The sequence below is a fragment of the Ceratotherium simum genome, chromosome 33 (assembly GCF_057802395.1).
Source record: "Ceratotherium simum simum isolate JZ-2026a chromosome 33, ASM5780239v1, whole genome shotgun sequence".
Classification (NCBI taxonomy): domain Eukaryota; kingdom Metazoa; phylum Chordata; class Mammalia; order Perissodactyla; family Rhinocerotidae; genus Ceratotherium; species Ceratotherium simum.
Window position 1 is genome coordinate 7571362 of NC_141932.1, and position 27182 is coordinate 7598543.

At 37.3% G+C, this 27182-nt stretch overlaps 2 protein-coding genes across 2 annotated transcripts; one reads left to right on the forward strand and one right to left on the reverse strand.

The window, feature by feature from the left end:
* The first annotated feature begins 5090 nt into the window (after positions 1–5090).
* LOC101399329 (vomeronasal type-1 receptor 4-like) lies at positions 5091–6032 on the forward strand. The gene has a single exon (XM_004439031.2). The coding sequence runs from the start codon at positions 5091–5093 to the stop codon at positions 6030–6032; it is 942 nt and encodes a 313-aa protein (XP_004439088.2).
* Positions 6033–12779: 6747 nt separating this feature from the next.
* Positions 12780–26334, reverse strand: LOC106803263 (uncharacterized). Its single transcript, XM_087422060.1, has 4 exons — positions 26272–26334; positions 25534–25619; positions 22903–23029; positions 12780–17186 (listed from the first exon to the last, which is right to left on the reverse strand). The coding sequence occupies exons 2-4, from the start codon at positions 25546–25548 to the stop codon at positions 15589–15591; spliced, it is 1740 nt and encodes a 579-aa protein (XP_087278186.1). The 5' UTR covers positions 25549–25619; positions 26272–26334; the 3' UTR covers positions 12780–15588.
* Positions 26335–27182: the final 848 nt, after the last annotated feature.

A 27182-nucleotide genomic window follows, 5' to 3' on the forward strand; every position in this document is an offset into this window, starting at 1 on the left:
GATTCTTTCAAGTTGTAAAACTAAGGAACCATTTTGATAGATTTCTTAACTTGAGTACATTTATAATCTGCCTCCTCAGTTTTAAATCTCTACAGTTCACCAAGATGTAACTGAAATCTAATCCAATCCTATTATCAAATGATTCCATGCATTTATTTCCTGCACATTAAAAAAAACTACAGTGTTGGCGATAGATTTGGGGATCTTTGGAAGGTAGATTATGTAGATTATGTTGTATTAGGTTATATTCTCAACCAGCCATGTCTGCACCAAAGAGATTTCAGCATGGACTGCCACATTCACAAGCAAATAAATAAGTGGATGGTGGAAATTTTCATCAACCTTAGAACAGTTGGAGAGAAGCGGATTATAGATGAAAGTTATGAATCCATTTGTTTATGGGGAGTTTTCTTGCTTGTAAAATTTACAAGAGTGAAATGAACATATTCATCAAAAAAAAAGAAAATATTTCCTCAAACACAGGAAGATTTTGATATATATCTCCCTATAATATCATTATAAAACAGATGCAAATTATTAAAGATTATTGAAGACTTTAAAATTAATAAAGACTTCAAAAATTTGAAAAACACAGGAACTCGTTTGACTTCAAAAAACCCAATCACCTCTGCATAAATTGGAATGGGGTTCAGCTCTGTCCCCTACTGTCAACAGTTACTGAATAAAATCTGCTTTCACTACTTTAATGTCCAGCTGTGTTTATATTTGACATCCCCATTGCAAGGATGTCTGTCAAACCTTGCCTTACATTGCCCCAGCACCCTCCTTCTCAGAGTCATCCTTCACTTGCACCTGAATTCCCAACCATCGGGTTTCCTCAGCTTCCCACGACCACCATGATTATCCCAACCCTATAATCCTGCCCTTTGCTCCCGGGACCTTCAGCCCACTCATGTTCACTATCCTCCCTACTCCCTAAATAGCTTTGCTCACACTTTGCCTCGTGGTGCCCATTATCCCTCCAGCTCCCCTTCCTACCCTCAATCTATGCCTTGGACCACCACATACCCCACCCATTATCCTGCTCCATCTCTCCTTTTCTTCAACTCCTCATAGACATTAACACTCCTGAGCCTTTCATCCTTTCCTGCTCTTTCTCCACCTTTGTCCATTATCTCACCATACCTATAATCCCCTTTGTTTCCATGAAGCCCTATATCTCTAACACCCGAAGCATCCAATGTCTCCTGTAGCCTTAACTTCCTTGCACACTCTATCATCTTGTACCCTTAAACTTACCAGTGCACCTTTATCCCTCTGTGACATTAACCAAATTGCACCTTTGAACTATCTGTCCTTTTTCCTCTGTGGAAATTAATAAAAGAAACCTTAAAAAAATTGGAGTTGGAAAGGCCTATAAGGAGAGCTCTCAAGCCCTATCATACATCATCAATTACACAGATAGGAAGTGATAGCTTGCACCTTCAAAGAACTACAACTACCTCACTACCGAAGGGAGATTTCTTTCCCCACCTAGCAACAGCCCAGCCAATGAGAAATGCTACAGCTCAGCCAATGAGAAGCAATTGCTGCCCTGAACAGTTACTTTCCCTCAATGGACTCTGGTTTAGAACAGCCATTCCCTACTCCCCCTTTTTCTCTATGAAAGCAAGCTCCCCTCCTTTGTTTTATGGATTTGCCTATGGTTCACCATAGCACACATGGCAAATGGCAATTCTTTTGGCTATTCTCAAATAAACTTATTTTGAAGGTAAAATAACAGGCAAATTTGTTTTTGAGTAGACACCCCCATTTCACATTCCCACATTTCCAGGCTTTCTGCACCCCCATATTCTCCCTATGCCACCCTTTCTTGTGCTCTCATTCTTACCCTGCTCTATCACACACCTGTGCCCTGTCACTCCCTCAATACTCTGTTTTGCTAAGTGTCTTAACCTAAAGTGGTGATGCTTACATCACTTTCTACATTTTGGACATTGTAATATCATGCTCATGAGTTGGTACAGAGTTGAAAAGAGTAAAAAAGGTGGATGAATAAAAGAAGTCAAGAAATACCACTATTTCATTCATTTATGAACACAATATCAAGAAACATATGCATATGCTGACTATGTAAGTTGGGTTTTTTTGAATGAAAATGAGTGTGTGAGTTTGAATGAGTACACATCATACAGAGTGTGTATTAATGTGTGTGTTTCTGTATAGTAAGTCTGTGGATGAGTGTTTGTGGTAGAATGCATGTGTGAGGATATACGTGCGTAAATGCGTGTGTGTATGTGACTTTATTTGATTGTTTGATGTACTTGCATGTGTGTGTTTGCATCATTATGTGTATGTTGGGGTGGGTGGGTGGTTGGTTGGGTGGATGTACTAGAGGCTGTCCACCATTATGGCTCTAATACCTGAGTTGGACATTGAGAGACATTTGATAATGGACCTGGTTCAAATGTAGATTTATTTGTAGGAAAACCAAAGATTTGATTTGAATTCGTGTTTTATATTTCTTGATTAATTACAAAAGTAATCAGTGCCCATTACTAAAACATTAGAAAAAACAAGTGTATAGGAGTGTGGCAACCATTCAATGATCTTGAACTGGATGAGTAGCATTCATTGGCTTATCTGATATTTAGAGGAATGAGATTTTAAAGGATCAGATCCTGGTGCTTTTATTCCTGCAGGCCTCAGAAACTTCTCCCTTTCTCTGGACATTGTTCTACTTCGGCCTCCTACCAGTACTGAGTGCTCAATACTAGTAAAGTATATTTTCCTACAAAGTTTCCATATGATTTAGACTTCCAAATTAATTGTCTGTGAATGCTTGACTTCATGTTCTTCTTTTTACTGTATCTTTGAAAATCCTTCTCAGTTACTTTGTTTCCATTTCTTTGCTCATAACATAAATTAGGGCATGGCTTAGTGGTATGAAGATTCGGAAAGAATCACTTTTGGGGAGAAAGATTACTCAGGGAAGCAGAGCATCCAGTGAGATGCGTGTGCTTGGCTGCCAGTCCCTCATGTGTGAGACTCAGCATTTTCTGCTCCTCCATGTGAGGCCCTGTCTGCTCCCCAAATCATGAAAATCTAAAAGCCTTTCACAATACTTACATGGTCTCTTTGGGAATGCTAATTATAAACTTGTAATTGCTTTTAGTAATTAGCAACTAGGAAAAAGTTTTTCAGAAATGGTCTCAGCTCCCCAAGCCTATCCTATCAATGCCATTACAGGTGAAATACTAATTAAACTTCCATGGGGAGGTGAGGTCACAGAATCACAAACCCATATCTGAGGGTCTGGCTCCCTCTCTCACACACACATACCTGTGTCATGATCTTCACACTGAGCTCACTGTCCAGACAGAAGGATGGAGTCTGTGAGTACTTTCTATTTCAGTCTGAGAGGCAGAGTCTGTAAGACAAGTAGGCATTTCATAAGTCTGAGTTAGTGATCATATTGGAAATTGAGATTCTTTTGGGATTGAAACTGATCCAGTGTGAAAACCCCACAGGAAGGAGAAATCATTCCTGAGGCATGAGCTGAACTAGTAAAGAGAAATAGGGGGCCTAGCAGTCCTAAACCGCTCTCCAATTGATTCATAGGTGATTAATGTAATCCTCACCAAAAGTGATTGTTGATGTTTAATACAAACGATAATAAAAACTGATTCAGAAGGTGCTTAAAGACTGTATTTCTGAAATCAATTGCTTTCATCCTACCTTACAGGAACCATAGACAAAGTTGCCAGAATTACTAGAGGTGCACCTATAATACTTCCATGCTTGCAATAAAGAATAGAGTGAATCCACAGGAATCATCTAATCCAATGAAGAAACTGTGTATTTGAATGGAAATTGCTAGAATATAAATGTTTTCTCTAGGAATATGAAGTGCTTAATGGAGACAGTAATTGTGTCTCTAGAAAACATCCATTGTCTGTGAAACTTTCTTCTTAAAGTTAAAGAAGCAACATTTAAGGAAAAGGTGGCTATAATTCTGCAATTCAGACAGAAGCTGTCAGACCCAAAAGTATCTTGTGATTTATTCTCTGGTTTAAAAATATTCTAATATAAATCCAAAATTGTAAAATTTAAATTTATAAAATGCACAAATTTCCACTTGTTACATCTATTTTGTCTGTGTCTTACATATGAGTATCTTGCACAAACTTTGCCTCATTGCTAATAGTTTTACTTAAGTCAGATGTGAATGGATAGATGCTCTATGATTTGAAATTAGTAATAATTTATCTTCTAACCCTAAATGATATTATCCTCTATTAGTGTTTCATATCCCATAGTTTAGGGCAGTACTTGAGCTTGTTCAATAATTCCTGTAATAGGCGCTATGGTACTTCTCTTCCTGGCCTCAAGGCAAATACATCTTTCCATTGCCATCCTAAGATTGAGCAATTCTTGAATTCATTAAGTCCAACTTGGTTATGGGGCAGGATTCTGCAATATTACACTGCAATCAGTGTGTCTACATTACCCTAAGATTTGTAAATCTTTATTCATAATTGATATTGTCTCATAGAATAAAACTACATGTAAATTGAAACTTGTTACAACCAAAATTGAAAAATAATACACCAGCAAAGTAAGGTAAAATTACACAGAACAAAAACAAAACTAAATATATAACTAAATTATTCAAAGAATGCAGCTAACTTAACTAGCCATGTTAGTATAGCATGATGGTTAAACGCTCCGTCTTTGCAATCAGCACAGCCAGGTTAATACCCTATTTTCCCCTAAACAAAGTGTGAATTTAAACAAACACTTAACCTCTCTGTGTCTATGTTCTCCTCATCATTACAATGAAAGTAATCATAGTGCCTGCCTCATAGATTTATGAGGAAAATTTTTAAAAAAGTTACCTCATGAATGGCCTTCATAGAAGTTGTCCATACATAGTAAATGCTCTTAAAGGTTATCCCTTCCACTGTGGAAATCGTATTAAGGAAAGAAAAAACTATACATATTTCTACAGCGAAACTAAGTGGAGAATATTTGATTTCAGTTGACATGACAAATGAAGCCAGTGCATCATATTCCCACACAGGATCCTTTGGTCCTGAAGACAATATCAGTCACTGGCAGCTGGCAGAATGGCCTCCAGGGATGCGGCATTAGGAATGATCTTCTTATCACAGACTGTATTCGGAATCCTTGGAAATTTCTCTCTTCTTCACCATTATCTCTTCCTTTACTCCACTGGACGTGGGTTAAGGTCCACCGATTTGATTCTCAAGCATCTGGTTGTAGCCAAATCTTTAGTTCTCTTCTCTAAAGGAGTCCCCCAGACAATGGCAGCTTTTGGTTTGAAAGATTTTCTCAATGATACCGGATGCAAACTTGTTTTCTATCTTCACAGAGTGGCCAGGGGTGTGTCCATCAGCAGCACCTGCCTCTTTAGTATCTTCCAGGCCATCACCATCAGTCTCAGGAATTCCAGATGGGCAGAGCTTAAACTGAAATCTTCCAAGCACATTGGCTCTTTTATTTGCTTGTGCTGGATCTTGCACACACTGGCAAATATAATTTTTCCTATGTATGTGACTAGCAAATGGAACAACACAAACACCACAGTGAAAAAGGATTTTGGATACTGTTCTGGGATACTTCCTAACAAAATCACACAATCACTACATGCAGCATTGCTATCAATCTCTGGTGTTTTCTGTTTGGGGCTCATGCTCTGGGCCAGTGGCTCCACAATTTACATCCGGTACAGACACAAGCAGAGGGTTCAACACATTCATAGAACCAATGCCTCCTCCAGATCCTCCCTTGAGTCCAGAGCTACTCAAAGCATCCTTGTCTTGGTGAGCACCTTTGTATCATTTTACACTTTCTCCACCATCTTCCAAGTCTATATTGCTCTTTATAACAATCCCAGTTCATTGTTAGTTAACATTTCTGCCTTCATCAATGAATGTTTCCCAATTGTTAGTCCTTTTGTTCTCATGACCCATGGCTTCAGTGTATACAGCCTCTGCTTTGTCTGGATAAGGAATACAAAATCACCTAATCTTATCAGAAATATATAAGGTTATGTTTTTGGACAATGTTCAGTTTTTATTCACTCATCATCACAGATTGGCAAGCACAATTTTGAAAGTCATATTACAAGATAATGGTGAACAAGACAGACTACACCTCTGCCCAATTTGTTGTTAGTTCTGCCAAGTCGAATCTGACTCCTAGCAACCCTGTGTACAGCAGAGTGGAATCCTGCTCGATATATATATATATATATATATTTATTTATTTATTTTTTGGTGCCATCCTCTCACCTTTCAGCACTGTATCAGACAAACTTCCATTGTTATTTGTAGGGTTTTCACAGCCAATTGTTTTGAAAGTAGGTGGCCAGATCCTTCATCCTAATCTGTCTTAATCTTTAAGTTCCACTGAAACCTGTCCACTAACAGTGACCCTGCTGGCATTTGAAATACTGCTGGCATAGTTTTCAGCATCACAGCAACATGCAGCCACCACAGTATGACAACTGACGGATGCCTAGTGTTGATCCCTGACCAGGAAACAAACCTATGTTGTGGCAGTGAGAACACTGACTCTTCACTACTAGACCACCTTTCTGCCAACTAATAAACCATAAATAGTAATAGCAATTGTAAATGTAATATTATGTAATTATTATATAGATACTTATGTAATTTATATTTTATTAATGTTTGGAGTGGAGTAGTTCTGTGTCTATGAAATAAAAAAACGGTAGGTCCTGACACAATCTGGATATTATGAGGATATCTTTGAGTGTTTAAGTTTCAATTTGACATAATAAATTTATCCAGAAATTAACTGAGCATGGATTTTCTGGTAAAGTTCCAGGAAAAAGGAATAGGATGTGAGATGGTCATTCAAGAAACTGAAGAAAAAATGTTCTCAGGGAATAATGAAATAGTATGGAGTGAAGCTGGAATGGAAATCAGTTTCGGATAGTGGATGTATTGGGGTCCAAGTTACGAAATTTGTATGTTACATCCTTATAGAGATGGTAATCAGTTGAAATATAATTATATAGAGGAAGATAAATGTATAATTTTTTTTCATGTAGAAATGGTCAGATTAAACTGGAGTGGGGAAAAAGAGAGTACAAAGATGTTTTGGGTAATTTTAAAAAAAAAGGTGAGTTTTGACAATTCAGAGAAACATGATGTCTGGGATACAATAGTATGGGTTTTGGCATCTGCAGAAAATAAATTTTTCTGAATAATGTGAAGAAGCCAATGGTCTTGTTGTAAAGAAAGATATTTGGGGGAGCACTCTCATGTCAATACATGAGGAATTAAGTGGAGCTTTTCACTAAACTCAGAGCAGCAGAGAAATTGTCACTTAGAGGAAGAAAGTCATAAATCCTTTGTGTTTATGTGGAGATTGTGGCAGATGAATTTCCATGGGAGCAAAATAGTTATTTCTCAGGTGTAGGAAAATTTTTAATATAGCTATCTCTGTATTTATATTATGAAGGTGATGTAAAGTATTAAGGTTTTGATAATTTGAAAAGCGAAAGAATTAGTTTTACATAATGGATATAGATATACTGAAACTTGTGGCACAAAAATAGTCATGCACCGCATAGTGATATTTCAATGACAGACCACATATATAATGGTGGTCTCATAGATTATAAGGAAGCTGAAAAATTCCTATCACCTAGTGACATCATAAGTGGTGTAATGTCATAGCACAATGCATTTCTCACGTGTTTGTGGTTATGCTGGTGTAAACAAGCCTACTGCACTGCCAGTTGTGTAAAACTATACCACACACAATTATGTATAGCACCTAATACTTGACAATGATAATTAATGACTATGTTACTGGTTTATATATTTACTATACTATATTTTTTATCATTATTTTAGAGTGTACTCTTTATATTTATAAAAAAAGATTACTGTAAAATAGTATGCCATGTTATGCTGGCAGCAGCCTCATACATCTCCTGTTTACCACGTCTCTTGATTGTAGCATTTTCTCTTGTGCTTGATTTAGTTTTGTGTTGTCTTGTTCATCATGGACCCTAAGCATACAAAATCCACAGCAAATCTTGCCAGTATGAGGCCACATCGAGTGACTGATCTGGAAACAAAATTAAAAGTGATTAAGGACTACCAAGGTGGAAAATCAGTGATGGTAACTGCTTGCCAGCCAGGCATGTCCCATTCCACCATAGCTATAATCTTGAAGAATAAGAAAAAAGTGATGGAAGCTGTTAAAGGATCTGTTTCACTGAAGGCAACAAGAGTAACAAAAATTCGAGAAGGGCCTATATTAGACATGGAGAAACTTCTAATAACCTGGATTGAAGAACAGACACAGAAGCACAACCCTTTCAGCACCATGACGATCACAGCCATCATGGTGTTGTGTTGAAAGAAAAAGGCTGGACCTGACTCTGAAGTTAACTTACTGCTAGCTCTGGGTGGTTTAAACAATTCGATAATTGTTAATCATTACATAATCATAATGTGAAAGTGAGTGGTGAGTCTGCAAGTGCTGACGTGAAGGCAGCTAAAGAGTTTTTAGAAACTCTAGATAAGCTGATTGTAGAGGAAAATTACTTGACAAAGCAAATATTCAGTATGGATGAAGCCTCCCTATTCTGGAAAGAGATGACTGAAAGGACTTTCATCCATAAGGAGGCCAAGTCAATGCCAGGTTTAAAGGTTTTAAGGACAAGATAACAGTCTTGCTTGAAGGCAATGTTGCAGGCTACAGATTGAAACCTTTTCTGAACTGGCACAGTGAGAAACCCAGGGCCTTCAAGCATATCAATAAGTACACACTACCAGTGTACATAGAAGCAATAAGAAGTCATAGATGACCCAGTTCCTCCTCCAAGATGCCCTCCTGAATTGCTATGCATGCAAAATGGAGAATTATTGTTTGGAGAATAATATACCTTTCAAGAATTTGCTTATTGTTGATTATTCTCCTGGACATCTTTTTTTTCGGTGATCTCCATCCTAATATCAAAGCACTATTTCTCCCTCCAAACACCACACCTCTTTAATGGATAAAGAAGTTCTAGCAGCTTTTAAAGCCTACAATAGCCTTTGCCCAGGCTATTGCTGCAAGTGAGGAAGACACTGATGCAATTCTGGAAGGGTTACAATTCGACTGCATTAAGAACCTTGCTTGGACTTGGGGTGATGTCACCAAGGAGTGTATGAATGGCATCTGCAAGAAGAAATTTGTCCATGACTTCAAAGGATTTGCCTAGGATGAGGAGGTTGTAAAAATCAACAAGGCTGTGGTTGAGATGGCAAACAACTTCAACTTGCCTGTGGATGAGGATGACATTGAGAAGCTCCTAGAGGTAGTTCCTGAGGAATTGACTAATGAGGAGTTGTTGGAACTGGAACAGGAACACATAGCTGAAGAAGAGGCAAGAGACAAGGAAACTGCAGAAGAAAAAGAACGCCCAAGAAAATTCACAGTGAAGGGTTTAGCAGGAGCTTTTGCAGACTTCAACAAGCTCCTTAAAAAGTTTGAAAACATGGACCCCAACACCAAAAGGTTTTCATTAAGAGAGAGGAATGTTTTTGGTGCATTATCTGCTCACAAGCAAATCTATGACGGAAAAAAAGAAACAACTCAAGCAAACCATTATGAACATATTTCTGAAAAGAGCGACACCCCCTCAAGAACAGCCTCAGACAGGTCCATCAGGAGGTATTCCAGAAGGCTTTGTTATCACAGGAGATGACAGCTCTATGCATGTTATTGCCTCTGACGACATTCCAGTGTGGCAAGATCTGGAAGATAATGATATTGATGATTTTGACCCTGTGTAGGCCTAGGCTAATGTGTGTTTGTGTTCTATTTTTTAATAAAAAAGTTTAAAAAGTAAAACAAAAAAATTTAAAAAATTAAAAATAGAAAAAACCTTAAAGGGTAGAAACATATTTTTGTACAGCTGTTCAATGTGTTTGTTTTAAGCTGTGTTATTACAAGAGTCAAAAAATTAAAAAAATTAAAAAAATTATAAAGTAAAAAATGTTACAGTAGGCTAAGGTTAATTATTGAAGAAAAATATTTTTTTAAAGAAATTTAGTGCAGTGTATGTGTATATAGTCTACAGTAGCATACAGTAATGTCCTAGGCCTTTACATTCACTCATCACTCCCTGACTCACCCAGAGCAACTTCCAGTCTTGTAAGTCCATTCATGGTAAATGCTCTCTTCAGGTGTACCATATTTTATCTTTTATACCATATTTTTACTGTACCTTTTCTATGTTTAGATAGACAAATACTTACCATTGTGTTACAATTGCCTACAGTATTCAGCACAGTAATACGTCGTACAGGTTTGCAGCCTAGGAGCAATAGGCTCTACCATATAGTCTAGGGATGTAGTAGGCGCTACCATACAGGTTTGTGTAAGTACACTCTATGATGTTTGCACAATGACAAAATTGCCTAATGATGCATTTTTCAAAATGTACGCGTCATTAAGTGACACATGACTGTGTAATGACTTTGTATCTTGTTAGCTTTTGACTTAAAGTCTATTTGGCCTCATATAATTATAGCTACCCCGTTTTGGTTCCCACATTCATGGGTTATCTTTTCTCATCTCTTCACTTTGAGCTTCTGTGTGTCCTTAAATCTGAAGTCTTTTATAAGCAGCATATAGTTGGGTCTTGTTTTTTTTTTTGTTTAATCCATTCAGCCACTCTATGTCTTTTGATTGGAGAATTCAATTCATTTACATTCAGACTAATAATTGATAGGTAAGGACTTACTAATGCCATCTTATCGTTTTCTGGCTGGTTTGTAGTTCCCTTGTCCCTTTCTTCCTCTCTTCTCCATTCCTTTAGGAATTAATGATTTTCTAGAGTGGAATGCATTGATTCCCTTTTATTCTTTTGTGTATCTACTGTAGATTTTTGCTTTGTGGTTACCATGACCCTTACATAAACCCTCTGATAGCACCGTCTATTTCACAGTGATAATGTCACTGTGATTGCATACAGAAACTTTACAGTTAATTTCCCCCTCACATTTTATGTTTTTGACGTCACGATTTAACTTTCTATATTGTATATCCATTAACAAATATTGTAGGTATAGTTATTTTTAATACTTTTGTCCTCTAGTTTTTATACTTGAGCCACACCACTATATTACAGTATTAGAGTATTCTGAGTTTGACTATATACTTAACTTTACCAGTGTGTTTTCTATTTCATGTTACTAATTAGCATTCTTTCATTTCAGCTTGATGTCCAACGTCTGAGCATTCTCAAAGTTTCTCTAATTTTCTTCTTGTATCTGAGCCATACTTTTGTTTCTTTGCACTCCTCATAAATTTTTGTTGAAAACTATCTTAAATATTATAATGTGGAACTCCGGAAATCAGATTCTCTTCCTCTTTCAGGGTTTGTTGTTATTGTTTTTCATAGGTTGTAATTTGCTTAGTGACCTTTCCAAACTAATTTTGTAAAGACTGTCTTATCATGTGTGGTCAAAGTAAGAGATTGCTTCCATTAGCTTAGTAGTCACATTGTGGTTTGACAGAGATTTCATGAAACGCCAGACAACCTCCCCCCCCAAAAAAAAATAAAAGAGGAAAAAATAAATTACTCTCAGTGTTTGCATATTGGCTCAGAGTTGCGACACTCCTTCAACACTTAGCCATGCCGTTTACCACTTTCAATTTGTGCAGACCCAGAAGAGATAGCTCAATGTTTTCTCAGATATTTTACTCCTCAGTATATGTAGGCTATTTGAAAAGCCCCTCTTCCACACACATCTTTTTCCTCAGCCTCTCTCCATGCTTTCGGTCTTTCTATTGCTTATACTATTACCCCTTGCCCTAGTTTGCTGTGGCTAATACTTCTGCTTTTAAATGCTGTATGATTCTCACTGAAGTTTTCCAATGAGAAACACCTGTGTAGAATTTGAAAGGCAGAAGTGAAGCCAAATATGTTATCTCAGGAGAAGCCACCAACCACATAAACACTTTGCAAACCTCCCCACTAGCTCTACCACATTTAAGGCAGCCAGAAGCAGTAACTTCTCAGACATTCATGATCTTTGGCCTCTCCACCCACCCTGGGGCTTCAGGATGTATTGCCAGTGACTCCCTCTATGATCCACCAGTCTTTCATACATTTCACTGCTCAGACTGCTTCCAAATTCTTGCCTTAATTTAAATAATTCTTACTCTCAAATAATTATGTTTTCCTGACCAAATAGATTGTTACAATCCCTCAGAATAATACTATGTTTTCAAAGTCTAAAAATCTCAATCAACATGACTGTATTGGTTCCATGGTTCATTGGTCCTATCATTTCGTCTCAGTGAAAGAGTGATTTTGATTATATTTTAAAATATTTTAGTAAAGGAACTCTGATGCTTAAAAATATCAAACAGATGGGACAACTGGATATCTACATGGAAAAGAATGAAGTTGGACCCCAACTTCATACTATATACAAAAGTTAATTCAAAACAAATCAAAGAACTTAATGCTAGAACTCTAACTATAAAATGCTTAGAAGAAAATATGGGTATAAATATTCCTGACACTGGGTTAGGCAATGGTTTCTTAGATATAACAATGAAAGCAAAAGCAACCCCTCCCCAAAATAAAGTTTCATCAAAATTTAAAACTTGTGGGTCAAATGACACTATCAAGAAAGAGAAAGATAATCCACAAAATAGGAGAAAATATTTGCAAACCATATACCTGATAAAGGTATTATATCTAGCATATACAAAGAATTATTAAAACAATTTAAAAACATGCATGGCAAATGAATAAGCATTTCTCCAAACAAGATATACCAATGGCCAACAAACACAGAAAAAGAGGATCAATATCATTAGTCATTAGAGAATGCAAATCAAAACCATGAGGTGCCACTTCACACCTGTTTAGATAGCCATAATAAAAAAGATGGAAAATAACAACTGCCAATGAGGAAGTGGAGAAATTGAAAGCCTTGTGCATTGCTGGTGGGAATATACATGGTGCAGCTGCTTTACAAAAGTTTGGCAGTTCCTCAAAAAATATTAAATTATCTGATCTTCATGACACAATTCCATCCCTATACATATACCTAAGAGAATTGAAAACATTATGTCCACCAAAAGAAAAAAAAACAAAAAACCTTGTTACTGAGCATTCATAAAAGTATTATTTATAATAGCTAAAAAGTAGGAGCCCAAAGAATTTCATACAGTGAAGTATTATTCAGCCATAAAAAGGAATCAAGTATTGATATGTTACAACATGGATGAGCCTTGAAAACATTTTCCCTGAAAGAAGGTAAACACAAGAGCCCACATATTGTATTATTTCATTATATGAAATGTCCACACACATACAGACAGAAATTACATTAGTGGTTACAAGGGGACTGATGAGTGCTGAAGTGTATAGGGTTTCTTTTTGGGGTGATGAAAATGTTCTGGAGTTACTGGTGATGGTTTTACAAAATTGTGAACATAAAAATCCACTCAATTGAACAGTGTTAAGGGTCAATTTTATGGCACGTGAATTATACATAAGTAAAACAAAATTCTAATATATTTACATTGAATTCAGGAAAACATTCCAACCTAGTGGCTCTGGCCTGCAAGACTTTGGAGACAGGGTGCCCAGTATCCACTGCAACAATGAAGATGAGATGATGCTGGCAATGATAATGGCAAGAAGGGAAAGAATTTGAGAGATACTTTTAAGGGGAAATGATTATATTTTTAACCAGAACGCCAGTTACTTTTAGGGCAGCAATAGGTCTCCTGCCTCCCCATTCCAATATTTCAGTTCATCATCTTGTATCAATCCAGTTCTTTCACTGAAGTAGATACAAAGGACCCATTTTCTTCACACTCATAGAGCGCCTACTTTGTACCTATCATTGTTCTATGAACATTTTTACGTCATAAAAATTTCAAAACAACTCCTTTGTCTATGTATCCTCCAAATTTTTTAAACAACTATAGAGAAGAAGGATAAATTAAATATATAAATTGACTTAAAAGGTGTAGGGAAAAAAGTGGTAAGCAAAAATTTTATAACAAAATAAAAATGAATTTTAACACAGTTGGAAAGGAACCATGAACCATAAGGCTTACTACCATAATCTCAAATCGAGATGTTTTATAGCCTTTGAAAAATTACTTTCCTAGTAAAACTACTAAATCATATTTATTGTCTAATAAACATCTCTACACATTTTCATGAAACTACTGTACAAATCTCACAATTTATCTAAACAGTATTTCACACACACTTTCAACAATCATATTGTATAAAGGATCCTATACGTGCAGCAGAAAAGGACGTGTATGGTTATTACCATGAAGAAAACTGTAGTCTTTCCCAACCAAGGAATGAAAAACTTCAAGAGTAAGAGTAAACATTTAGTGTTGAATTAAAGTCTAACTTCATTTTTTATTATTTGACTACTAACAGCTTTCAAGTCTTCCATTCCTCTTTCCATTCTAGCGGACAGCCAGGCAAGCTGATTAGAAAGCCCGTGTGCTCCCTTCTTTGGCAGTGGTGCAAAGTTTAAACCACATTCAGGTACCCTCTCCTCAGCAGCCCTCACCCCCCAACAACCATGAAAACCCCATACCAACAAATATGGAGAAAAGGGCCCTTAATACATTCGGCATGATGACTTACATCATAGTTTTACACCTATTATATATCACTCGTTGTGCTCTCATTCAAATTTACAGCACACTGTGTCATAAATTCTGTCTTTTTGTTCTTCCAGGAAACTTTGGACATGAATGAACCTCAGCTAATGAAGCATGCCCTTTCATCTTATTAAACCCTTCCTGGAGACTTTCATGGTGATATATAAAAGGATTGTGATGAAGGCATAACATGAACAAATTTCAAACCTCAGGTTGAAAACCATCAATAGTAATGTAGCCTTTTTAAGACAACTCAAATGATTAAATATTTAATAAAATGGAGGTAACAGGACCTTTCCACAGGTATCCTTGTAACTTTGCCATGATAGGTTTTATGATTTTGATTAAAAAAATCAATAATCTTTGAGAAGAATTTGTAAACTTAGTTTTCTCTAGTATGAATTATCTGATGTGTAGCCTGTTGTGAGAACCTGTTAAACAATTTATCACATTCATTACATTTTTAAGATTTCTCTACAATATAAATTCTTTGGTGAATCCTGAGGTCAGACCATTGTCTAAAGACTTTGCCACATTCAATACATTTTACGGTTTTCTCTCCAATATGAATCCTCTCATGACCCCAAAGGTATGAACATTTCATAAAAGCTTAACACATTCATTTATAAGGTTTCTCTCCAGTAGGAATTCTAATATTACATAAAGCTTGATCTTCAGAAAAAAGCCCTGCCATACGTATTACGTTTATATGGTTTCTTTCAAAGACATATATTCCTATGTCTAGTTAAAACGTGAGACTTGGTTACAGGCTTTGCCAAATATGTGACTTTCATGGTTTCTTCAGTATGGATTCCTTGACGTCCAGTAAGGTTTGAACACACATTAAAGGTTTTGCCACACACATTTGTGAGGTTTCTCTCCACTACAAATTCTCTGATGATCCCCAACGCTTCATCTCTGGATAAAAGCCTTGCTACATATATTAGGTTTACAACGTTTCTTTTCAGTATGCATTTTCTGATGTCTAGTAAGGTTTGCGAATTGGGTAAAGGCCTTGTCACACTCATTACATTTGTAAGGCTTCTCCCCAGTATGGATTCTCTGATGTCGGGTAAGGCTTGAACACACATTAAAGGCTTTGCCACACGCATCACATTTGTATGGCTTCTCTCCAGTATGAATTATCTGATGTATGACAAGGTTAGAGGACTGGTTAAAGGCTTTGCCACATTCCTTACATTTGTAAGGCTTTTCTCCACTATGGATTCTCTTATGTTGAGTAAGGCTTGAACGCTCCATAAAGGCTTTGCCACATTCATTACATTTGTAAGGTTTCTCTCCTGTATGAATTCTCTGATGAATTACAAGATTTGAATGTTGACTACAGACCTTGCCACATACATTACATTTATATGGTTTCTCCCCGGTATGGATTCTCTGGTGTCTAGTGAGGTGTGAGGTGCGGTTAAAGGATTTGTCACACTCATTACATTTGTAAGGCCTCTGCCCAGAATGAATTCTCTGATGATTAGTGAGATTCGAGCTTACTCTAAAAGTCTTTCCACATTCATTACATTTATAAGGTTTCTCTCCAGTATGGATTCTCTTATGTAGAGTAAGGCTTGAACGCTCGGAGAAGGCTTTGTCACACTCATTACATTTGTAAGGTCTCTCTCCAGTATGAATTTTCTGATGACTTGCAAGATTTGAATTTTGACTACAGACCTTGCCACATATATTACATTTATATGGTTTCTCTCTGGTATGGATTCTCTCATGTCTAGTAAGGTTTGCAAATTGGGTAAAGGCTTTGCCACACACATTACATTTGTAAGGTCTCTGCCCAGAATGAATTCTCTGGTGACTAGTGAGGTTTGAGCTTTCTCTAAAAGCCTTCCCACAAGCATTACATTTGTAAGGCTTTTCACCAATATGTGTTTTTTGGCATTGTGTAAGTAATGATGGATACATAAAACATTTCCCAGAATAATTACAAATGTTGATGTTGACACCAGGAGGAATTCGTTGAAGTTTTGATGCAGAATAACTATTGTCAATAAACTTCTCAACTTGATTACATTCATGAATTTTCTCATCAGTTTGGAACTCCTGAAGTTCCAAATGTGACTGAGTTCTTAATCCAACCCTATTTTCAAAACATTTCATATACTTGTTTCCCGCATAGGTTATGTTATTTTTTAGTTTTAACAAATATCTTAAATATGTCTTCTCATGTCCGTTATATTGATAAGTACTTTTTCTTATAGAAACACTCTGCTTTAGAGGGAAATTATTCCAGGATTTGTTATGCTGTTGATTTCCTCTACCACTGAGCTTTTTGTTGTGGGCTGTAGTCACTCCTTTGTAATTTGTTCCACAATATCCACACTGATTCTCGAACTCATGCATATTTTGCTTAACTTCCCTGAAATTAAAATCCTTGATGTCATTTCTTTTGTGTCTTTCCATCATCAACACTTGGAATAATTCTCCTTTGTTAATATCTTCTTTTGGTGATAATTCCTTGATCACACATCTAGCAGAGATATCTGAAAGACATAAAGAACCATAGGTTTCAATTAACTAGAACTGTAAAATGAATCTTTTGCACTGAAAACATAATATTAGACCAAAAATAATACTTATAATTATGAAACTTCTCAACCATAGTATGCAAATATCTAGGAATACAAAGGGAATAGGATTCCTCAATAAAAAAAAAAAGGGGTGAATACATGTAGATAAAATTATTTTCAGGAAAGCCTAGTTGCAATATTCTATGATGAAACCACTCACAGTATTTACACAGGCCCTGAAACAAGTGCTATCTTTCTGTTGCCACCCCAAAGTACACACCAATTGGCAGGAGACATTTGGGTGTCTCCTATTTGAAGAAAAGGAATATTATATTAACGCATATCTACTGCCTAATTATTGCACCCAAATAAAGGCTAAAACAGAGCACTATATGCTATAATGGAAATAATCTCTACCAAACATATCTAATAAGATAAATAAATGGTAATTCACAATTACAAAATAAAAATAGCACTAGGAAAATAAGGAAGAACTTGATAAAATACCATTGTAAGAATAACAAAATATAGTTCTGAATTCCTGTAATAAAATTCTCTATACTTATGCAGAAAAGGCATTTTGCAACATTAACCATTGGTGCATGACAGTCATAATACATAATAGATAACGAAAAACCATTATCTGTAATTCATAATAAAAATGAATCAAACATTTTAGAAACCCATGACAAATCCAGAAGCTGAATAATAAGTAAACACAATTACAAAATTTATAATCTGTGGAATTCTAAAATCTTTTTCCTTCAGAACAAAGGAAAGGATTTCTATTCTAGAAGGAGTACACAATATGAGAACTAGAAAATATCTTAAGAACCACTGACTTTTGAACTATTCAGTTCAGTTAAATACATAGTATTTAAAAGACTAAGAATAGTGGAAGGCAATCAGAAATAAGAATTATGACTTTATGCCTGCATTTAAGTAGCAGCCAACAAATGGAGCAATTTCCTAACTACAGAGCAACCTTTAATTATGTAGGCAAGTCTGCAGTCACAAAATATAAGTAATACAGAGTGTGTGCTTTGAAAACTTATTAACTAAGGTCAGAGACAATGTTGATATGAAACAAACTGCAAAATACAGAGAAGATATAATGCAAGCAAAGGTCAACCTCATATTAAACATAAGAGACAGTTAAGAAATCTTAGTAAATAAAGGTAAATTTTCAGTCCTTACTACATGCCATGCAACGTTCTAAGCTCTCTAAGCCTCTAATAAGCATTGACTTATTTAAATATTCTTGAGGTAAATTATCATAATTTTTCATATAAAAACAATGGGCCCATGGGGTTTATATACCCAACACTAATTCACACAGAAAGTAAATGTGAGAACCAAGATTTGAACCTGGGCTTGCAGGCTCAGACCACATGTTTTTAAAAGCGCTAAACACCACTGCCCACCCAGGAAGTAGGCACAACAGTCATAGCAAATCCCAGCATCATAGACAGAAATCCTTCAAGAAAATTACAGGAATGGAGCCGTGTTACTAACAGTGCTACTGAGCTCAGTTATCCCTCCAGGATAACCGCATCTGAGTCATTACTCCCTGAATGTGCTGATTTAGACAGTAACTAGATTACAGTGCTGTCCTGAGCAAGCTGTCTTCTGAAAGAATAGGGATCTTCATACATTGTGGGGGAAGTGGTAGCAGTAGGGGATTCTGAGGAAACTTGAACATCCAGGGCTCAAAATTAATATGCTAAGGAAGTAACAGTGAGCTCCATCCAGGTCAATGAAGAAGCTGATAAGAACAGAGCTTGTACTTGCCAATTTATGGAAACATGCCTGTGCTAGGACAGTATAAATCCTTATCTTAGAAGAAGAAATGAACTGATCTAGCAAGTGGCACGATACTGACCCATTCTGTGGGAAATACACTATGGGAGGGGAGAACATGGAAGAGACTAAAAGGGAGGGAATGTGATACAGTGGGAGGAATACAGGTATACTTCTATTCTAATATTTGCCCTGAAATTTATCAAACTGAGTATCCTTGGATTTCTATTTATAGGCATATACTCAAGAGAGTCCTACATATACATTCCATGAGACATGTACAAAAATGTTCCTAACAGGTATCAAAAGCAAAATTGTAGAAACGGCCATCAAGAGAAGAACGAATGAATTCACTCTGTACATACACGTGCAGATGCAAAGAAACTCAAGAATACAGCAATGGAGGATGACCATGAGTGCAAGATGATGAATTCCTGGTGGGGAGGACAAAGAGTTTATTGGAAGGAAACAAAGTTAGCAGAAGGCTCTTGTCAAGGTCTGAACTTTGGGGGAAATGTGATTACCGATTACATTAGCTAAAAAGAAATAACATACTAACCAAATTATTAATTACATAATATATTTTATAAATAGAAATTTACCAATTTTGGCATCTTAACCTTTTTGAGTCTAAGTGTCCTTGTTTATTATATAAAAATAATGTTTCTTTTGCTGGCCTTCTCTAACTATCTGAAATCATATATGTGGATCTCTTAACACAATCTCTGGCATAAAGAGACATGAGGTGAGGGATGATCTTACTATATACAGTAGTAGATTACAATTGTCATTATGAATCAATGAAAACTAATGTGCACTTATCCAAAATTAATAAATTCTGACTTCATAATCATCATCAGAACGTAGGCAACTTCAAGGGGAAAATAACAATGATCCACAGCAGGGACTGAATTCTACTGAAGGGCAGTGTTAGCAGCAGGGGACTGCAGAAACAACTTTTGGCAGTGCCATGGAGGAGGTCAATGTGCAGAGAGGTGGTGAGCAACATAAGCAGCTGACCACTCCAGAAAACAGGAGAGCACTGGTCTGTGGGTCAACAAGGACCAGGTGAACTTTTTATGGAATTCAGTTTAAAAGATGAGGATCAAAACAGCCTTCGAGTGTTAATTGAAGAATATAATTTCTAGAACATTAGAAACTTTATGGAAAACACAAGTGTTATAAGCAAGAGTGTTGAGGACATACATGCAGTGGAAGAGATTGGCTAAGTTTCCAATAAAATACAATGAGATATTTAAATATTAGTTTAGTACACCAAGACGTACATGATGAATCTAGACAGGGAGATTAATTATAGAATAAAGCATTTGTACCAAAATCTAAAAAGCCAGTAAAATTCAAATAAAACCCAACAAGTTGTATTTAGAAAACTTAAAATATACTATACAAAACGTGGGGTATCTTATATAACAAATTATAACAAATCAATTTAATGGTATTTCTAGGATGAACACAGTAACTTAATACAAAATATATTCTTAAGATCCAACATCCCCAACGTAAAAAATACAATCAATTTGAGAAAAAGGCACTTTATTAGTAGGTACTAAATAAATCAGGGAAAGAGAATAAAGGGACCAAGATAATTTTTTCATAAAATTCAGAGGTTTGAGAAGGTTTTGGGGAAACTGTTGCTGAGTCATAACTCTCAACACTCAAGAAGGAAACCTCCTTGTAAAATATATAAAGAAATATTTATTACTCAAACCAATAGCCGCACAAATGGCAGCTATAAAACAGAATTCTGAGTGTTATCAAAAATATGTAATAAATGATTAATTTTTTTTAAAGTTCATTTATAATACAGGGAAATGCACATGATAAAAACAGTAGTGCCTTAAACCTAACAAACTAAGGTAGCGTTAGAAAACGGAGGCATCATTTAACTTCATAAATTCCCTCAATATGATGTATCAAAATTAGATTTGTTCAAAAGAGAATGAACAATGGTATACACATGGGATGAATAATTTGGTCACAGCCTCACAGATACAAGGTTGTGACAATGTTCTCTCTAGGATAAATCCATACACCTGTGATTGCCAGCTCAAAGGGAATGTTCATTAGGATGTTTGATCAACACTGCCAAACTGCCCTTGAGAGACACTGCAACACTCCTCAAAAAGACAACTACAACCACTTATTAGTCAGCTTATACCTTCTATCTCAGCATTTTAGGATTTGCTGACCATTCCATTCAGTGGCTTAAATGGGCACTTCTTTAAGTAGCAGGACGACACTGTAACATATTAATCCAAGTGTTCTCCTTCAAAAATTTGCTGTTACCCAGTAAACCCCCTCCGTGGGAGAGTCCACTAGAAACTGTCCATCATGTGAAAGTGGGTTATCACAGCAGAAAAAGAGGCTGATATTTCAGACCCTAAGAAAGCATAAGTTTCGGAAGCAAAATGTTGAGAATAAAAAATCTGCAAGAGCCAAGGTTCATCTACATTCTCAGCATAGGCAGAGTGTTGGAAGAAAGAGAAAAAGGTAACATATGGAAGCAAAGCAAGCAGATCTTGTAGGGTCCTTGAGAAGGAGCTGTGTGCTCTGTCCACAAATCTCAAGATGAGTGCCAAAAAGACTGAGAGATGCTCCCCATGTGGGATTGTTACTGCTGAGTAACAATCTCAGAAGATCCACCCCACTGCCCCCTTAAACACTCCTGACATGTGGCAAAAGCAGGACTGAAGCAATGACAGTGAAGCTTAATGAGGCAGAGGGCACATGAGGCAGTCCCATGCACTTGCCTGGGGCCCCAGATGCAATGGAAGGGCAGCCAATGTTTTCCCATCTCCTAAGGTCTCCTAAATATGGGAAATGAGGATAGAACCTGGACAGGTCCTGGAGTCAGGTCTAGAGAGGAACAGTTGGAATCAGATAGAATCAAGGACAGAAGGAGAGACCATAAGGGAAAGTGGACCCCTTTGAAACAGCCCTTCTCATCACTCTCAAGGCCAAAGGATCAAAAAGGTCACAGGAGCCAGACAACAGAGTATTGTAGGTCATGATAAAGACTTTGCCTTTGTCTCTGCATCAGCTGGAACACGACTGGATGGGTGCAGGATAAATTTTGCCTGTCTGAAGAACAGAGTAAGTGGGGGAAGAGATTTCCTTTGACAGCTCACAAGTACTTTTCTTTTCCCACAGACTTCTCCTATTTGAGGAGAGTTTCTCAAACAATATTGGATGGAGTTGGTTCCTCTCTCCCTTTCTGAGCTCTTACCTGTGTTCACACCTCTGGTACACTCTCACCTACCTGGCTTTTCAACTATTTTCACCTCACCCTCCACAGCCCAGGGCCATTTCCTTTGCTCCAAAATGGAAATAATATTCAGATCAGAAAGAGAGATTCCTGCTTGTAAGAAAAAAGAAACATGATATGCTGGGGTTTTCCAGAATTTAATCCCAGCCCTTTGTTCAGCTGAGAAGAGAGGACATTGCAGATAGCTCTAGAAAAATATTTCACAAATTTGTCCACTGACTGCCTTCTTCTGAATGCCTAAGGAATATTTTAAATATACAGATATCTAGCTCTCTTCCAAGAATTACTGAATCAAAAACACAAGGGTAAAACCAGGCAATCAGATATTTTAAAATTTTGCTACAAGGTTTTGTGATTACTCGGGTTGCGGAAGCATCACTAATCTAGCGTGAAGTGGGCAGATAATCTGAAGAGAGGGGAAGGTCAAAGTCCAGATGCCGCATCATGAAGCTTTTTATTTCTGAATCAACATGGCTTCAAACTCTCTCTGAAAAACAAGAATCTGAAACCCAGCCAGCAAAGCAGTGCTCCCCAGAGACTCCCAAGGGAAAATGCAAAGATATACAGGGCAGATCCTGACTTTTGGAGGGAAGTTATCCTCACCTAGGAAGAGCAGGTTCCTGTAGTTCTCCAACATCACGTCCCTGTACAAGGCCCTCTGAGCAGGGTCCAGGCATTCCCACTCCTCCTGAGAGAATTCTATGGCCACATCCCTGAAAGTTAACAGCACCTGTAATGAAAAACACAATTCACCAAGTGGACAGGGGGAGAGTTTTTACTTTCACACAAAAGGAGAGGAGAGAGGTATAGGGACTGATTTGGTTGTAGTGAGTGTTTTGATAGATCAGTGTAAGATAATTTTGAGCAAGTCATATTTCGCTGATTTTGTGTTATTATACTTTTCAACCAGAGGACATAAATTCACAAAATCACTTGTGCATTTCACATTTTTGTGGACAAAGAAATATACAAATAAAAAAATTCATCACAAGGTAGTCTGTATAGAAGTGTTAGACACTATGTTCTACATACCAATGATATTTAATTTCTCTGATGAGCTAGAGGATGAGTGGTGTCTTTAGGGATTATGAAGTCTACATTGGCTTTAACGAAAGTTTAGAATCTAAGAATTGTGGTGATGATTATAATGGCAAAGACAAACAGTTTTTGAACACTTACCATGTGCTAAGTATTACTATGAATGTGCATAATTTCCTATAATAACATTAAAGAAATATCTGTTCCCACCTTCTAGAGGAGGCAACTGTGTCACAAAGATTCTAAGAAACTCGCCTCAGGTCAAACAGCTAAGAAATAGCAGAACCAGCACCTAACCCGGGTGGTTGGAGTTTAGAATTGAACTTCAAGAATCACACAGTTAAGTAACAGATGTCGCATTAAAAGTACATTGATAGTGGGTTTCCCAAATGGGAAAACTTGAAACAAGTTCAAAGTGAACAACATGCAACTGCATAAAAGGTCTTAATACACTCACACACATGCATGCACATGATACGTTAACATTCTTACTACTATTAAATCAGCAACGTGATAGTGTAGAAAAAAATCTAAGGCCGTGGAAAATATGGAAGAACAATTTTCAAAGGCTAAAACGAATATAAAAGTTACTTATGAAATGATGATGTATCTTTTATATATACCCTAGGTTTCTGCTTGCATACACACACACACACACTTTCAGTAAAAGTAGTTGTCTCTGAATGACAGATGTTTTGGAATGACTTTTTTATGTATTAACTTTTTACTCATGTGTATTTCAGCATTTTTGGTAAAACGAACATTTATACATTGTACTGAATTTTAGTTAGGTTGTTGTCAACATTACTCCATATTAGCCTACTTTAAAAAAACTACAAGAAAGAAAATTTTACTTTCAATCTCCACTAAATACATATACGTAAATATCAATAAAATTTTATTCATTTAAAATTTGATATTTATGGTGGTGAACATGATGTAGTCCATGCAGAAATAGAAGTACAATGATGTACACCTGAAATTTTTACAATGTTATAAACCAATGTTACTGCAATAAACAAAAAATTAAAAAAAAAAAAATTTTATAGAATTTAATCTTATATTGACGCATACTACTTGATTTTTTTCCACACTTCCAATGACTCAGGTAGGAGACAGTGAAAGCCAGCTTTCCACTTCCAGTTTGTAGTTTTGCCACGGAATGCATGCCATAATAAACACAATTGTGTTTATCTATGAAAAAAAATAAAAAATAAAAAAAATAAAAATAAAATTTGATATTTAGCCATTAACATAAGCCAAATGGAGTTTATCCAATAATAAAACGACTGAAGATTATAAAATTTATTAATGTTATACATTAATTTAACAGATTAAAAAAGAAAAAAAATAATTTATGAAAGCAGATCTTTGAGAAAATTCTTGGATAACGAAAAATCATGCCAAATAGAAAATTAAAAGAAGGGTTATTAAGCAAGAAAATTTCAGCAAACATCATGACTGGCAGTAAACAATGAAAGCATTTCCACTCAAGAGGAGGCTGACACAAGGGATATAATGGTGAGGGCTCCTGCCACCCACTACTGCAAATAATGCCTGAGCTGGGCCAGCAAAAGAGGGAAAATGAGGTAACGCGAAAATAAAGTCTAAGAGTTGGAAATATTATTACTCAGATGACATGAGAGCAACCTAGAAAAAGAAAGTTTTTAACTATAAGAGCTAACAACAATATACTGAGAACAATTTTTCTTCTTTAGTAATAGTAATTTAAAACAACACAAGCCAGATGAGAAACAGTCTGCATTTCCACTAGCAAATATACCATGACATCTATTTACAACACATTTCTAGACCTATATGAAGAAATTATAAAACTTTACTGAAGGACATAACACAGACATACAGTCCGAACATCACAAGTCTTACTTGGAAGATGTGGTGATATAAAGACTTCAATGACTGCAGAAATTCAGAGCAACCCAAACTCAAAATAAATATGGGGATTTCAAACAAAAACCTCTGCTGCATCTAGGACAGCCAACATGATTTTGAAGAGAAAAACTAAATAGAGGGGCTTATCAAATTACAAATGAAGCTATTACTGCATATACTATCTGAAACTTTAAGCTGAATAAAATAGGTACAAGATATCCAGTGAATCGCAATTAAAGACAAACAAACATAACTTTGAACCATAAAATACTAGGAATAAATGAAACCAAATATGACTTTTACCTGGGAAAGAGTCATTTTTGACTGCTCTTTCTTTCCTCTTCCTTTGGGCTTCTTTCTCAAATAAAATCAGTTTTGAGAAGTGAATCCTGAATGTTGAAAATACGCTGTTTAGTGCTTAAAATCAACATACCCTCTTCCTGTGACACAAGCACACACAGAGGAGGGCCCTCAACATGTACAAAAGACAATTCTCTCCTGCACACTGCAACAGGAGGGAGTCGAGTACACAGAGACAAACAAGTGAGCGTTTTTTGTTTCCTTGTTCTCCTTTTCTTCAGAACTCGCTGCCCTCCTTGTGACGCCCACACGTTCCGGGGCCACAGCGGGATCTGGGCTGGACTCACTCTCGCCTTCAAGGCACAGACCCCGCCCTGACCAAACCCCACGGAGAGAGCCCCCCTCACCTCTTCCTGGACCAGGGGCAGGGGAGTGGGAGGTCAGTGAAGCATTTTAACAAGAAAACGACGCGGCGGCCTCTACCGGATCGAAAGCAGAACTAGCCGAGGGTAGGGACTTTGGAGCGATTTTCGCGCGAAGCGGACAGGGACCCCGGGAACCGGCAGCAGAGTTACGGGGCCTCGGCACGTCTCACGGTGACGCCGGCACTCAGCGTGGGCGGGAAGGCGGGGATGGTGATTTTAATACCCAGAGACCCCCCCCCAACCCTGGGTGGGGAGGACAGAGGGCTGTGGGGCCGCAAAGCGCCAATTTGAAACAGAAAATCCGACACTCACTCACCGGAGCGTATCTGTCGCTCAACTCGATTCACTTCCGGGTCTGCAGGAAACTGCGCACGCGCGGACGGAGAGGCGGTGCAGAGGGCGGGGCGCGGCCGGCGAGAGGCGGGACGTGGACGGTGGCTGGGACGGGACAGGAAGCGCTGTGGGGTGGGGGCGGGGTCAACGTGGGGGCGGGGCCTGGCCTCCTTGGCTTTGTCCATGGCTGCTTCAGAGTCTGTTGATGCTTCTGCCCGACTGTGCTTGTTTCTCTGCTTTTTGATTCCTTTAAATCTCTTTGGTTTCTTGTGAAGCAGAGGTGCTTCAGCGTGTTCTTAAGTTAATGTTTTAAATCAATCTAAGGTAAAAGAGTAGAGTTATGAGGGCCACTTATATTGGCAACTGAGATGTTTTCCTCAACAAGTTGAAAGTGGCTAGATTCAAAGCTTTTGGTGCGAGTGGGTGGAGTTGGGTGTCTTGGAAGTGATGGAAACTGGGATGTGACCCCTCAGGTCATCCTTTGGGAGGAAGCCTCAGTGATTGCTCTCTCCATGGGCCTGGTTACAATGGGACAGCTGGCCTCCCCCAGAGCAAGTGATTCAAGAAAGAAAGAGAGCCAGACCAAGGTGGAATCCACAGTGTCTTTTATAACCTAGCTTCAGAAATGACATATTGTTCCTTCTGCCAGGTTCTGTTGGTTACACAAAGGATCTCTGGTAATTTCTGCTCCTCTTGCTGCTGCTGCTGCTCAGGAAATCAATTGTCCTGCTTTTCTCAGGACCGAGAAGCAGGACTTTTCATGATAAAATTGGGGAAGTCCTGGGCAAACTGGGCAAGTTAATCACACTAGCTGCTGTGCCACTCATCTTCCAGACCATTCTCCTCCACCCAGTCTGCTTTCTGTCCTTCCCTCATCCTCCTCCTCTTCACCCC

What these genes read in the sequence shown, in the direction of transcription:
- LOC101399329 (XM_004439031.2), top strand. Translation starts at nt 5,091, where the DNA reads ATGGCCTCCAGGGATGCGGCATTAGGAATGATCTTCTTATCACAGACT.
- LOC106803263 (XM_087422060.1), bottom strand. An exon ending in CAGGAACCTGCTCTTCCTAG is followed by an intron (nt 17,187 to 22,902) that starts GTGAGGATAACT and finishes TATGTCTTTCAG; the next exon opens with ATATCTCTGCTAGATGTGTG.